General features: G+C 37.3%; 1 protein-coding gene across 1 annotated transcript in view; it reads right to left on the bottom strand.

Annotated features, from left to right (window-relative positions):
* LOC149289658 (small G protein signaling modulator 2-like) overlaps positions 1 to 14532 on the bottom strand; it is an 86636-nt gene extending 72104 nt beyond the window's left edge. Inside the window, exons 1-2 of the mRNA XM_089490294.1 lie at positions 14521 to 14532; positions 10091 to 10166 (exon numbers count right to left, since the gene is read on the bottom strand). Coding sequence (XP_089346420.1) covers positions 10091 to 10166; positions 14521 to 14532 — 88 coding nt within the window. The remainder of the gene's footprint in view (positions 1 to 10090; positions 10167 to 14520) is intronic.
* Between the last annotated feature and the right edge of the window lie 267 nt (positions 14533 to 14799).

Genomic DNA, 14799 nt, shown 5'->3' with positions numbered 1-14799 from the left:
CTTGGATATTATGTTTTAACACTGTAGTATTGAATATTGGTATTAATCACAGTCTGGTCATAAGCTTTTCATAGGTAGCTAAAATGTAAAAGTTATAGTATAGTATTGGTGTCGCAAAAATGTACACTGATAAAGTAGCTTATTAAAGTGTTTTAGAGTTTTTAACATGTTTAGGGATTTCTTGACTTTGAGTGACATGATAGAGCCTTTCGGCTCCCTGGAGCCCCATAGCCTTAGCATATCGTTCTGCTTTCATGCCTTGTTGAAGACTACATCCATGCAGGATCTTGTATATCTCCTGTGTATCTGTGACATGTAATCAAACTACAATTAGAAAGCACTTTTTCCTTGGTCTAAAGAAAACTCCTATTTTTATATTGGACACATTTTGAAAAGTTTTTCTGCCAGTTTTACTAAGAGGTGTATTTTTTCCAAAAAAATAGCTTTTTTTTTAGAATTACTTCTCATAAGTTGATAAGCATTAAACAAGCTAACATTTTACCTTTAGGCACCAATCAGTGCACAGAGGAGACAGGTGAATATAGCTGCTTGCGACCATAGCAACTGAGTCTTAGGGAGAAAAATACGTCACACATTGTGAGATTATCTGGTGTCCTCAACACCACCAAATAAAAAAAAAAATGTTAAAAAAAGACTACAGTTTAATAAAGTTTTTTCTTTAACAAAATACCAAAAAAAACCCCAGAAAAGTATGACGTTTTGTGGACTGCAATTCCCCTGTGTCTTTATCTTATCATCTACACTGTCTTTGTGTGCGATCTACATCTATGTAGATCTACATGTACATGATATATTTACTAAGGGGGATTTTTAGAAAATAATGTACTTTTCACTGCTACCTATAGCAAATCTATGAAAATTGGCCCAGCCTCCCAAAAGAGGAAAAATGTGCCCCGATCCCTAGCGCACAAAGGGTTAAATATATTAAATATATAGTCCAGTAACACTTAGCACACAGTCCCAGAAGTCCTCAGTGCATAACAGCAATACATCGCTTTAAGTGTTATACCGCTGTGATGTACTGCACTTTTTTTTTATACATTACACTTTTTATAACTCTTCTGGTGGGGCTACTTCAGTAGGGTCATAAACACAGCACAGTACCTGTCTGAAGGGCTATTTAGGTGCCTTCTCTTCCTTACCTTTGTTCACAGTTTGCATTAGTTGCTTTGTTATATGTCGCAGGAATACAATTATAGGTTGTAAGGTTATGTCTCGGTTTGGGAGAAATGATATCATGCACCTAAATTCAGATTTGTTAGAGTGTGTTTGCACATTACTCTAGTGGTTTCCTCTAATGGGTTCTTTTGCTAATTGGTCTCAACAATTTGATTTCTTTCTTCATAAATGCTCAATATATACACACACACACACACACACACACACACTATATTTCCAAAATAAGGCTTACACCTTTGGAGCAGCAAAACCCATTTGATGACGGGTTGATTAAAAACAGCAAATCAGCAAAAGATAAATACATTATAACAAAAAATATAAAACCAGGAATTATCAGAGCATGGAGAACGAAAGAAATCTGTCTATCTAGTTCTTTATAACAATAACACCTAGTCGACAGGCTAATATTTGAGTTTTACAGACCAGATGAAGAATGGAGGTAACATATAAACAAAATAAACAATTCAGCACAGGCTCCAGGCAGAGGAGGTAATTAAATCCGAAATCACATTATATTATGAGCCCTGGATCAGGAGTTCAGCCTTAATGACAAAGATCTAACACACAGTACAACAAATCCTTTAATTAATAACATGGCATTATTAGGGTATGAAGATTAAGTTAACCAGCTTGTTTAACCTTTTGGTGCACTCACCCCTATAGTAACCCACAAGAATATTCAGTTTAGCTCAGTTTTTCCAATTTACGTCAATTAAAAAAATGATTTTGTCCAGTTATAAATGTGTTGAATGTTCTCATAATAATTTTAATACTAATGCACCAGAATTCGTGGACAGCTCATGCTTGATTAACTAATATATTCACACTTTTTAAGAACCATGGCAGTAATTTACCATTGCAAACTGAGTCAATTTGTGTCAGCTTTTGGTTTGCGTCAACATTTTCAAATCAATTTAGAAGACTATGCTAATTCATGAATAATTAAATAATCCAAATAGAAGATACCTTTCAATGGAATTAGCTCCTGTCACTAGTGAAAGCAAGACGTCTACCCCTTCATGAAGTAGAAGCAAATAAAACACATCGACCATAAAAAAAAAATCCATTGTATCCACTTTTCATTAAAACAATTTTCAGTTTTTACTTTAGTGACAAGAAGAAGATGCAAACATATGTAAGGTTAACTATTTTATCATGTCTTTACTGCACAAAACGGTTAAACTCATCTGGATATTTGAGGTACAATTGAAATGTCAAATATATAAGAAAAATGCTGAAAAACTAAAGATAAATCTATTTTTGTCTCTAAAAATAGTGAAAATGTAATTATAGCAACTTATGAGTGTACTTTGTCAGCTCACCTGGCTACCATACTTTTAACAAAGACATACTTGGCTTAGTAGCTGAACTCAATGAAAACTCAAGTCAAGTCCAAGAGGAAAGCAAATTCAAATAAAGATGCATACCAAGAACTAGAAGTCATGATTTAGTACCACCCATTATACAGTCAATGTTTGTCTATGGAGATGACTGCCTATGTGCTTGATTTTATACTCCTGTTCACAATGGGTTTGTCTGAAACAACTCAACTCAATACTGCCAAATGCCAAATGGGGCTGCCAAATGCTGATGCATGTAGTACATAAAAATCACCTGTCCTCTTTACCATCGCTCACGATGGGGCTTCATGAAAAGGGTTTCCCTCGTCTAGCAGTTCTACAAAAGCCGAAGATCACTATGCGTAATGTCAAGCCTCGGCTGGAGTAGCGTAAACACATGCTAATCAGTTGAGCATGGTTGGTATTCCTCTAGGAACAAGTCAGCAAAGAAGTCCATGTCTGGACTCACCTTAACAGTTGGGATGGACCCCAATCGCTGAGATCACTGAAGGGTAGAAGTTTTGAGAACAACTCAACCGAGCGCATGCCAGAATATAAGAATCAATTACATCAGCCTTACATGTTGCAAATGGCATAACTGAAACAGCAAGTAACTAATACAGCTTTATCCTTAAAGACTTTCTTATTTTTTTTATACAGGCTCCGATTGCTTGAAAAAGTAATGGTGTTTTATTTACTAACAGGGCTCAAAATTATCCTCCATGTTATCCAGAAAGCATCATGCGTAACCCTCAGAACCCCGCTGGTTTCTCAATATTATGGAGGACTGCCATGACTAAGAGCGCAGGCTGCAGCTGAGAACGTGTACACAAACAGACAAAACAAGCAGGAGGCTCAGACATGCCACCGGGCTTTTTTTAATCAACACAGCTGAGAAGACAGATTTTGATCTTTTAAACCTGTAGGCATATCTCATTCTTCTTTTCTACAATATAATTAGCATAATATATTCTCGACAATGGCTTGTCGTTCCTAATACCAAAACTGCACAGCTATCTTCACCATCAGGAAGCATAAATCCTTTTTTTCACAGCAACTGGTGGTCAGAGGAAATTGCATGACCTCTGAAACTGAGATCCAGTTCCGTCTTGAACTTGCAATATGTATATGGAAGTACTTTCTGCCATGTACGTGAGGACACAGAAGAGGACGAACAGGAGAAATGTACTGATACTACTTATAATTTGTGCTTTATGTTAGCTTATCAGCACAAATGTTTTGAGAATATTTAATTTCATCATGGAAGTTGAGATCAGTGGCAGCCTGGGGCAGGACCAGCTTTATCTAATCAATTTCCTCTCTTAAGGTTCTCTTCCTTTTCTTCACCCCGCCATTATAAAGGCTGCTTGAAGAAATCAACAACAGGGCAGAAAAAAACTTTAATGGAGAGAAATAATCATGAGAACAGGAAGCTATGATGCATGCTCCAAATGTATTCATATAAGGTGGATTTTTAATACTCTATACTGCTGTTTATACTCTATATGTTTGTAGAAATATATAGGTAGAACTAGCACAAGACTACGTATAATATTATACGATCGCATATTTCACAACTCTTATCTCGCCAATACTCCTCAGAACAAAGCGATCTATTAATTTTGTCCTTGGAAAAGAGTAACTATTAAATTTAGATCTATTCTAGGACTGTCTTCTTTTGTAGTGTTCTCCAGCTGCAAAGGTTCTAGACCAACATGCCTATGGAGTATTTAAATAATTTTCTCTTTACGTGTCTTATCCAGTGCAATATGGTTTCTGTACCTCTAGATATCACTAGAAAAAAAGTAGAAAGTATTTTCTACACACCACAGTCTTCTTAATGAAGCTGATTATTATTCATACACACAACATATTAGAAATGCTGCCAATCCATTATACAATAATTAATTTACCACAATAGTAAACTACTTCACCTGCTTTATTTATTTCCAAGAATTCAATATTACAAATAAACAAATAGCAAAGCAGAGGATCTTCACTGAGTGCACTATATTAAAGATGAATAAAATGTATAATACATTTTCAGTAAATACTGCAAAACAAAGCAAATCTACAAAACCGATGTCAGGGATTCTTGGGATAAATATAAAGGAAACACCAGAGCATTTAAGGGCCTGGAAGGTAATTACCGTGTAATGCAAACGGCAGCTCAAATACAATCTAGGTAATGATTACAGAGAAAGCAAACAACTTGCTATTCACCATCATTAAAATGTTTTAAACATTTTTGAAAATAAAGAAACAATACCTTATTTTTTTATTTCTGTATCTACTAGGTGATTATAACAAACAGGGTTGATTAATACTTTATTACTTAAAACGCATTATTGATCTTTAGGAGTAAAGAACTGCGCTTAGGTGATCTTTTCCCTTTAAAGTAAGATTCAGCCAGTTACCATAGCTTCATAGCCTTGTTTACACTGCAGATTCAAGCCATTGATATAACAGGCCACTTAACACAAAAGCAGTTTCAGGGGCAACAAGCAAAATAGACAGGTATATAATCTACAACACCCCCGGCATTTAATTTAACTCTATGATTGCTGTGTGTGCAGAAGATTTTTTTCCCTGTGGGAGGCTCGGACAATTTTCATACGGTAGTTTTGCCATAGGAAAATAGACGTTTATCCAAATAAATTTAGTATGTCTATGTTTTTATTATTTAACTTTTTTATATCAAGGGTTGGAAAGGAACAGGTTATGTCACAGCAACTAGTTCCTGAACAAGGAATCATGCTAGCCAGCTGATTTCATACTAGATTGCCATGGTACAAGCGGCCATATTAAGCTGCCTGCTCCATGAACTAATTTCTGCCTAAAGGCAGTGATCTGATATTACTTTTCCTTTTTTTTCTTATTTGCGTTACTTGTTCTATGACTGCAGCTTTGTTTTTTCTGCAGGGCAAGTTATTGCATTTTATGGGAAACTCAAGGCTTTGGTCTTTAACTAAACTTTTGTATGTACAGTTAACCATATAGCACTTCCGCTGGAAGGGAGAAAGATGGCTGCAGCTCAGCTCCAGCTGTTGTGGCTGGTAACGAAAGGTCTAAAGGTCACATCATACTTTGAAGCATAACTAAATTAGTTTCTTTAAACTTCCTCTAGTTTATGATTTTTGTTTTTTCGGTGAGTAAAACTGCTTTGCTGACGATTTGGTTTAAGAATAACAGTTTAGTTTGTATAAAGAATGAAGCCATCCAAATTCCATCACAGATAACAAAGTTTACAGTACAGTACTATAATAAATATTTTTTTGAACCTTGTTGAACAATCTGATTATATATTTATATAGCACCATCATATTCCGTAGCACTGTACAGTGCTTTATGCCTGTCCCACACATGTTTAAAATCCTTTACTGGATTAACCTCTACTACATCTGCTGCAAGGGTTTTTAATTTATCTATCACCCTCTCAGTAAAGTAAAACTTCCTTATGTTACATCTAAGCCTATGACCCAAAGGCTAAACCCAATCATCCTAAAAAGTCGTCAGAAACAATTTAGCTTGTTGTGGCTTACTGTGTTTTTGATATGGATAATACCCTATAGTTTTACCATTACCAAGATGATTTTTATATCACCATTCAGATGTTTAAATGAGATAAGAAATAGGCACTACATTGGCGATCATCTTAAACTGTACTATATCAGTTGACAGAGTAAGGTCTTTTACTGGTAAAATGTCAGACTCATAAAAATGTTTCCAATTTTAGTCTGTTAGCCTTTTTTATTCACGTACAAAGTGCCATTTCGTGCTCATAGTATGCTGATTAGACCTTGTTCTCAACACTAAGATGCAGGTACACTGTGTACTCTGCTGCTAAAAGCAATGCTTTAGTCACGTTAATGAGGAAAGAAAAAAAAGAGATTAACAAGCGGAAGAGATCAAAGGGAAAAAAAATCTATGTATGCATGGAGTCCATTCCCGTCACTCTGACTCAGGAATCCTGTTCACCCTGCGACCTTGCTTTATAATAGCGAAGACTCCTGAAAATAGCATAGAAATCACTCCTGTGTTCTCTGACGCAAAGCAAACCAACCCAAATATTATGACTTTATTCCTTTAACGCCAAAGGGAAAAGAGGCATATTAGTCTTCAAGTAGACTGTATTACTTATTATTTGAAAATGTCAAGATACTCCCCTTAGCAACAAATAATGTAGACAAAGTACAATGCCCTCCACAAATATTGGCACAATTGGTAAACATGAGCAAAGAAGGCTCTGAAAAAATGTCCTTTATTTAACCCTTTGATCTTTTCTTCAAATAATACACAAAACTACTCTCATGGATATTAAACACTTGAAAACACAACACAGGTTTGTAAAAAAAAAAAAAAAAAAGTTAAATATATATGTGTCACAATTATTGGCACCCCTAAGAATTCATATGAGAAGAATATAGTATAAGTATATTCCCAGTGATATTTTACATTTTTAGTACACCTGGGTGACTAGGAACAGGAAATTGTTTAACCATGACTTCCTGTTTCACAGCGGTATAAATATTAGGTAACAAATCCCCTTAATCAATCATCACAATGGGTAATACCAAGGAAAATAACTGATGTGCAGCAAAAGGTTGTTGAACTTCACAAAATAGGAAGTGGCTATGAGGAAATAGCAAAAGCATTGAAGATGCCCATTTCCACCGTCAGGGCAATAATTAGAAAGTTACAGTCAACTGAAAATGTTATGAATCAACCTGGAAGAGGACATGAGTCTATATTGTCTCAACACACTATGAAGAAGATGGTTCGAGTGCCAAGAAATCTCAGAGAATCACAGCTGGAGAACTGCAGAAGTTAATTGTGTCTTGATGTCAGAAAGTCTCCAAAACTACAATCCGACCTCACCTACATCACAAGTTGTTTGGTTTCAAGAAAAAAGCCTCTCAAAAAACAAACTCAACTGTCTTCAGTTTGCCAGACACTACTGGGACTTGAGATGGGATTGGGTTCTATGGTCAGATGAAACCAAAATAGAGGTTTTTGGCAATAAACACCAGACGTGGGTTTAACACACACAGAGTGTGATCACTTTGTGATAGTTCTGTGGAATTTAATAGTAAAATCAGGCACTATACACAAAATATGACACTTAGCCTGATCCCCTTATTGTCTGTTCATTTTGATCTTCTCTTGCGGAGCATAAACCACTTAAAAAAAGTAACTAATTTGTATCAATAAACTAGGATATTATGAAAACTGACATGCATATTTTTTTCCACAGAAGTCAGTGCTATAAATATGTCATCTTTAGAAGTTAAGGGAGAAACCTCAACAATGTTCTCATGTACTTTTATATAGTTTATGGGAAATCAGATGAGCGTTAGTTGTGGTAACATAAGCTTAATCTTCTATAGTACGCTGTATTTAGATTGTAAGCTCACAGGGAGGACCATCTCCCTAATGTATCAGTCTGTCTGTTCTAGTTTCTCAGTGTAAATTGTTGGTATTATGTAAATAAAAGGTTATAATAATAACAATTTAGAACAAGGCATGCAAAGCACAAAGGATACATCTGCAAAGGATGATGTACACTGAGCTTTTTCATTATACCATGTAGGAGTTTTCAGCAAAAAATTTGACATTTTCAGCACCATGGAAAGCTACCCAAAGTATTCCAGCCAAAACCCACCCTCGTTTGAAGTGCTTTCCAACCATCCTAAAAAAATATATTAATACAATCAAAAAGTAAAGAAAGTGCTTATAACGTAAGCACCATAGTGGCTTACAAAATTGTATTTGTACAGAAGGTGGTATAGAAGATACTTTATTAAAATCATATTTTTTATTCGTCCAAACTGGTATTTTTTTCTGTTAGAAGTATGCAATGTTATATTGTATCTATATACAACATGTATACTATGTACTGCACAGTAAGGCTAGGCTAACAATGACACCCTAAGACTGAAGATGAGGAGGGCCCTACTCCTGACAGTTTACAATCTAAAAGCAAATGTAAACAATGGGTAATATGGCAAATTAAGTTAGTGGCAATGCTTTTTGACATGGATGTGAAAAGTAGAGGGCCAGAAATAGAGAGATGCTAGACATGCATAATTTACACTTTACCAGCTGTTAAAGGGCAATTGCGTAAAGTGGTAGTCTGCCCTATGCCTCCTAGGGGGAGAAGCCACATTGGCAAACATGACCAGCCATTTATGAACAATTTTGGACTGGCCCGGAGCAGCTTGTCCCTGTGTGCTAATGTGGGATCCCCTGATAAATGTCACCCAAGGCGGATCACCGCCCTCCCCCGCCAACGTAGCAGGGTCATGTAACGTAAGGTCCTGGCTCACAGCCAGAAGCAAAGATGTGCTTGAGGTAGCAGGGTGAATGAGTGGATGAGGGAGAGGGAAAGGGAGGGAGTATGCATGTATGACTATATGTACGTTAGGGTGTATAAGTGTTTGTATGTGAGAATGTATGTATATGTATGTATAAGTGTGTGAGCATGATTGGCACTGTTAAGCTGCACTGTTTAGCAGAGACAAGCCGACGGGGACAAAGATGGTACAGGGAAGCGGTTTAAGGAAACTGTTTGGAGACAAGGATGACAGAGCCCTGTTTGGGCATAAAGATGGCACTGTTAAGTTGTTTGGGCACAAATAGGGCACTGTTAAGCTCTTTTGGGACAGATATGGCACTGTTTTGGGACAGATATGGTTTTGCTAAGCTGATTGGGGACAAATATGTCAGAGACAAGCTGTTTGGGCACAAAGATGCCACTATTAAGATTTCTGAGCACAAACATGGCATTGTTAAGCTGTTTTGGGACAAAGATGCCAGGGACAAGCTATTTGGGCATAACGATTACACTGTTAAACTTTCTAGGGCAAAGATGATAAAAAGGTTTTGTTGAGAAAACAGGAGAAAAGTATAGTTAAAATGATACCATTTATTGGCTAACTAAAGATATCAGAGACAAGCTGATTGGGCACAACAATGGCACTGTTAAGTTATTTGGGCACAAAGGTGTCACTGTTAAGCTGTATGGGGACAAAGATGGCACTGTTAGGCTGTAAGGGGACAAAGATGGCACTGTTAAATAGTTTGAGCACAAAGAAGAGGTGGAACTCAAAGAGGAGAAGGTGGAGATCAGGGAGCTTGTGAGTTTAGTCGGGCCTAGAGCAGCACAAAATCTAAATACACCACTGTAAAAGGTTGTTGATTATTTAGCTAGGCACTAAAACTAGCATGTGGTAGGTCACCAGGGATAACATTATTTGTTTAAACAAATTCTGGGTTCTTAATCCCTGACTAACCCCAACCATTTTCCTAACTTTGTAGCTGTACATCAATATACATAGGGGTAAGATAGACACATGTAAGTGATAAACACATCTTCTTACTTTGCCTTAATGGCAAACCCTGGACATTAAGAGGGTCACTTGACAAAGTAGTGTTTTCATTCAATCAGACATTCCTGGGATTACTGACAAAGGTGGTCGAACCTGGTTGAAATTGTGCTGCATCCTTCCATCATGTCATGATTACTAAAACTACTATTCAAGTCTACTTACCACACAGAGCAATTATGTGGCTACTATCTTCATGTACAAACTTCCTTGTAACAGCTTCTTCCATAATCTGCTTCACCTACAAAAAATAGGAAATATAAGTTAAATGTTATCACTAAGAATCATGTATTTACAATATTAGCTTAATAATATATAACCAGAGGGCATCAGAACACATAAATGCATCTACAAAAAAAGATATGAAAACTACTACTCGGACGTTAGTCAACATGGAGGAAAAACATTTTTATGTCTTTTGAGGAATTCTAAATATTCAGAGATCACACTTTGTTCTTGAATTCATAAAAGTAATGCTGGATTTCATAAAAGTACGAGGAGGTAAATGCTCTTAGAACTGAGCAGAGACAATTGAATAAAATGAACATTTGTTTGTAATGTAGATACAGTGAGCCTGTAATTGTTAACTTGAAGATGACCAGCGTCCACCAAGAGTCTACAGAAAATCATTTGTAGAACATATTCCTACTGCCCTTAAACAGAAGATTGATCTCCTAATCTAAGTCTCATTTGACAGCCATGTAGCCACACTCATTAACCAATTACGTATCCAGGCAACCAAAGAATTAACCAATTTACAAAACGACACTGTTAATAAGAAAAAGAAAAGCCTCTACTTAGGAGCACAATTGGACAAGGTTCCGAAGACCTCCTCTGTTGCTATTAATAGGCAATTAAAGGAATCTAAAATAGATGTGAGTGTCTTCTAATAAATAAATCTTTTCAATTATCTCATTCATCTCCTATAAATCTATCTAATCTTATCTAAGTATAAAATCAAAACATAAGTAAAGGCTCTACACCATCTAATATATTTAAAAATGGATGTGGATTGGGGAACATAAAAAATACATTCTTTTTGTTGCTAAAGTTTGATCGCTTGCGATCTATACAGCTTATCACACATTGAAAAGCTACATTATTATTATTATTATTATATCTTTTATTTCTATAGCGGCAACATAATATACAGCACTTCTTACAATACAAACATTCAATTAGCATGTCAAAACTAGGATTGACAGATTAAGACAAACCAATAAATAATTATGGCCCTGCTTGCAAGCATACAATCTAGAGGATGACAAACAAAAATGGTTTAACAGCTTGTAAAAGACATCAGTAATTGTTTTTTTAGCCTTCAACAAAATGTTTTGGAAGATGCTATATATTAGCACCCTAAACGACTGCCTACTAAAGTTGCTCTAATTTAGCCCACAAAATAGCACACAGAGAAACAGTTGATAACTGCAGATCCGCAGACAATGAGAAATTTTAATTGTTCATGATGAGATCTGGCAGCACATGGTATGCCACATTTGTCACATTCAATGTGAATAGGCAGGGGACCAGGATTTACCGGTATTATGCGGATTTGTATAATATTGACTACATAGGGCTATGATTTGGACTTCTAATATTAAAAAACAGTGCTTACTTTGAATGCAGGGACATATCGTCACCACACTAACATACCCAGACACACACACAGTCACCACGCTAACATACCCAGACACACACAGTCACCAAGCTAACATATCCAGACACACACATGCAAATGCAAATTGCTGACCCTGTAAAAGTGGAACCTGTGTGCCATGGACCCACCATGTAAGGGCCAGCTCTGTCTGAAAGGTAAATTTTTACTCTTTTTGCCACCGATTTCCGGTTTCCCCTCTGGCACCAAATCAAAGAAAAAAGCAACTGAGCAGATATGATTAAGCCAATATGGGCGAAACGCGTAAGATGCTGAATCTTTGTCCTGTTCTTATGGATGTGTGAAGACCAATAAAGTTTTGTGCTTTTAATGGACGTACTGGCGTTATGTTACTAGTGTGATTTTCCCCATGTTTTTATAGACTGCATCCCTTGTTAAAGGCTTTGTTCCTTCTCATGTTTAAGTGTTCCTAAGCATGTATCTCTCTGGTAAATGTTGATGTCGCTGTATGGTGCCACTGTGAGAGGTTGTGCTAGTGATCCTGAAGCAAAAAGAAAGACTGGGGAAACATCTGCCTTGATCTCTCTGGTCTTTCATGTATATGTAGGTATTCTAGGCTGACATTTCTGGCACTTACATGCTGTTATTGTTAGCATGCTGCTATGTGCCTCGGCCAAGAAGTTGTCAAGACCCAGATTCTCATCCCTTGCCCAACATTCTTACCAGCTTTGCAACCTGAATTTGCACCCTTACGAGAACTGTCATGTTTAGGTTGTTTACAAACAACAACTCTGATAATTCTCTGTCAGCAATGATAGATTAAACTTTAATAGACAGAGATACTCAGGCTGCTCCCCTCTGCTCCGTCACTTGCTTGCCTTGTATTCAAAGTTTTGTGCCAGATGACACACTTACTGTTCCAGGTGACACAAATTCAAGATAAATAACCAAAAACTACTTGCATTCTTTAAGTAATTTTAAAATAAAAAAAAAACATTATGGAGTGCTGGAGTGTTCCTTCTAGCTACTTGCACATGCAAGCAGTGGCAGTATCACAGCGGGCAACTTGACCCTGCCAAATTCCCGACTTCAAGTCAGACAGGTCTTTAAAGCCCAACTTACCCCACAGGCCAGCCCGCCTCTGAATTTACAAATGTAAAGGAGGACTTCTTTTTAAAGTAAGGAAGGTTTCTCCAAACTGGTGCAAAGAAATATACAGATCTAGTAGGCCACACAAAATTCCCAAACGGGCACGTTGCCAAGGTGGCATCCTATCACAGTACCATTGAGGACTTCAGCTTTTCAGTATGACCCATTCTTCTACCAATGTTTACCCATGCTTGATTTTCTACACCTGCTAGCAATGAGTGTGGCTGAAACACCTCTCAATAATCTGTCCACATACTTTTGGTCATATAGTGAATATTTACCACGGTCTTAAATTTACACAAACCTTCTATAAGGTGTTACCCATAGAAAAGTTACATACACCTTGTACACTGAATCATACAAATGATTTAGAAAAATGGGCTCATATTATGTTATATGTCAAATTGTACTACTAATTTTCCTATTGTTTCTTTTCAGCCCATTGCTGTCACGTTCTGCCCAGGCTGCGGAGCTGCATATCTGTCTTGCTTCAGTTTCCCTGTTTTGCTTCGATCCATTCCTGGATTTCCTTTTGCTCTGTTCTGATCTTCCATTCCTTGCTTCTGCTTCAGCTCTTTGCTTCAGCTCTGTTTCCTTTATAAGGTGTTCCCCCACCCGTGTGTTCTGTTTGTCTCAGTCTGCAGTCTAAGGTATGTCTCAGTGCTATGTGTTTTGATTACATGTTTGGTTTGTTTCGTACCACTGTCAGCAGGGATTAGCGTTAGAACCCACCGTCATTGGAGTACTTTGGCGTAGTGGTGGGCTAAGCATACTATGGGCCATATGATGTGACGGAATCTCCAATTGTTATCATATAGTTCTAGGCTAGTTCCTGTATTCATGTTTGTTTGTCTCTTATGTACCTTTGCCCTTCTTCCTTGTATCATCTGAGGATTCTTGTTCCTCTCTCCTCTCCCTTTGTCCTAGTCAATATGGCCTATCCTTGCTTAAAGGAGAAGCGTCCGAGGATTCCGGCTCCTCACTCCTTCCCCTGTGTTCCTTGCCTTGTTCCCTGTCCTTTGTTGTGCCCTGTAACATGTATGTCTTGTCTGGTTATGTTTCGTGCCTGGTCTCCCTCTCCCTTGCTTGTTATGTTTCTGCTATACCCTTTGCTTAGCTTCCATACTCCCAGCCTGCAGCATCCTGCACGTGATTCTAGTGATCTGCTTCATGCCTGCTCCAGGGTGCCTGCAGGATATCACTTCGTTTCATTCTGGACTTCATCTGCTGCTATATCAGGGTGCTGATGCTGGTGTTTGGCTGCACAACCCTAGGTGCTCAACACCTGGGTGAGTGTGGTCGCCCTGCAACCAGGCCCTGTCTAACTCCACTACTGCACTGTGACTCCTGCACACAATCTTTGGGTGCGCTGGGTCCTTTCAGTCATCTGTTTGGACCCAGTCCGTGACAATTGCCCTTGCAAGTTTTGAAAAGTAAACAAACACATCAGGGCTATAAAAACCCATTTACTGTAACAATCGTATCAGAAATTGTACAATTTCAATTAAACTAAATTGACAATAGGAATACGTGCACCATGTGTAAGAACATACAGTTACTAATATTTACAGTTAAGTCATACATTTAGAACAAACAATTTAGATATCACAATAAATATGACTCAAATTCAACTGTTATTACTTAAGCACTATAATGATATAAATCTTGGTGACCCCTCTCCCAGATTTGGATGGTGAGTGACAATGCTTGTGCCTTAAGTACTCATCTGATAAATATCATAATATCCATATACGTGTGTGTCTGTTCTGTGGCACACCACCATCTGAAGAAGAGACATCTGAGGTCTCGAAAACCTATGTGAGTCTACATCTTTTTCCATGTTAGTCCAATAAAAGATATCACTCCATTCTTCGTTTAATAACCCATTTTGGGGAAACAATATATATATATATTATATCAGCCATGTGAACAAATAGAAGTATCAAAACATCACCAAGTACGTTACTTACATGTAAAAAACATTGCAGTCCTTTGGTCTTCAAAAAGATAATTTTACGCGGTATAATACATACTCCTTTTTTCAATCATTGGTATATTCAAAGAAACTCTCCTACAAAGAAAAACCATGTTCATCCACTACAAAGCC

Source organism: Sceloporus occidentalis, unplaced genomic scaffold, assembly GCF_023333645.1.
Source record: "Sceloporus occidentalis isolate IW3139 unplaced genomic scaffold, rSceOcc1.0.p SCAF_43, whole genome shotgun sequence".
In the NCBI taxonomy this organism is placed as follows: Eukaryota; Metazoa; Chordata; class Lepidosauria; order Squamata; family Phrynosomatidae; genus Sceloporus; species Sceloporus occidentalis.
This window is presented reverse-complemented; position numbering and strand designations above follow the sequence as displayed.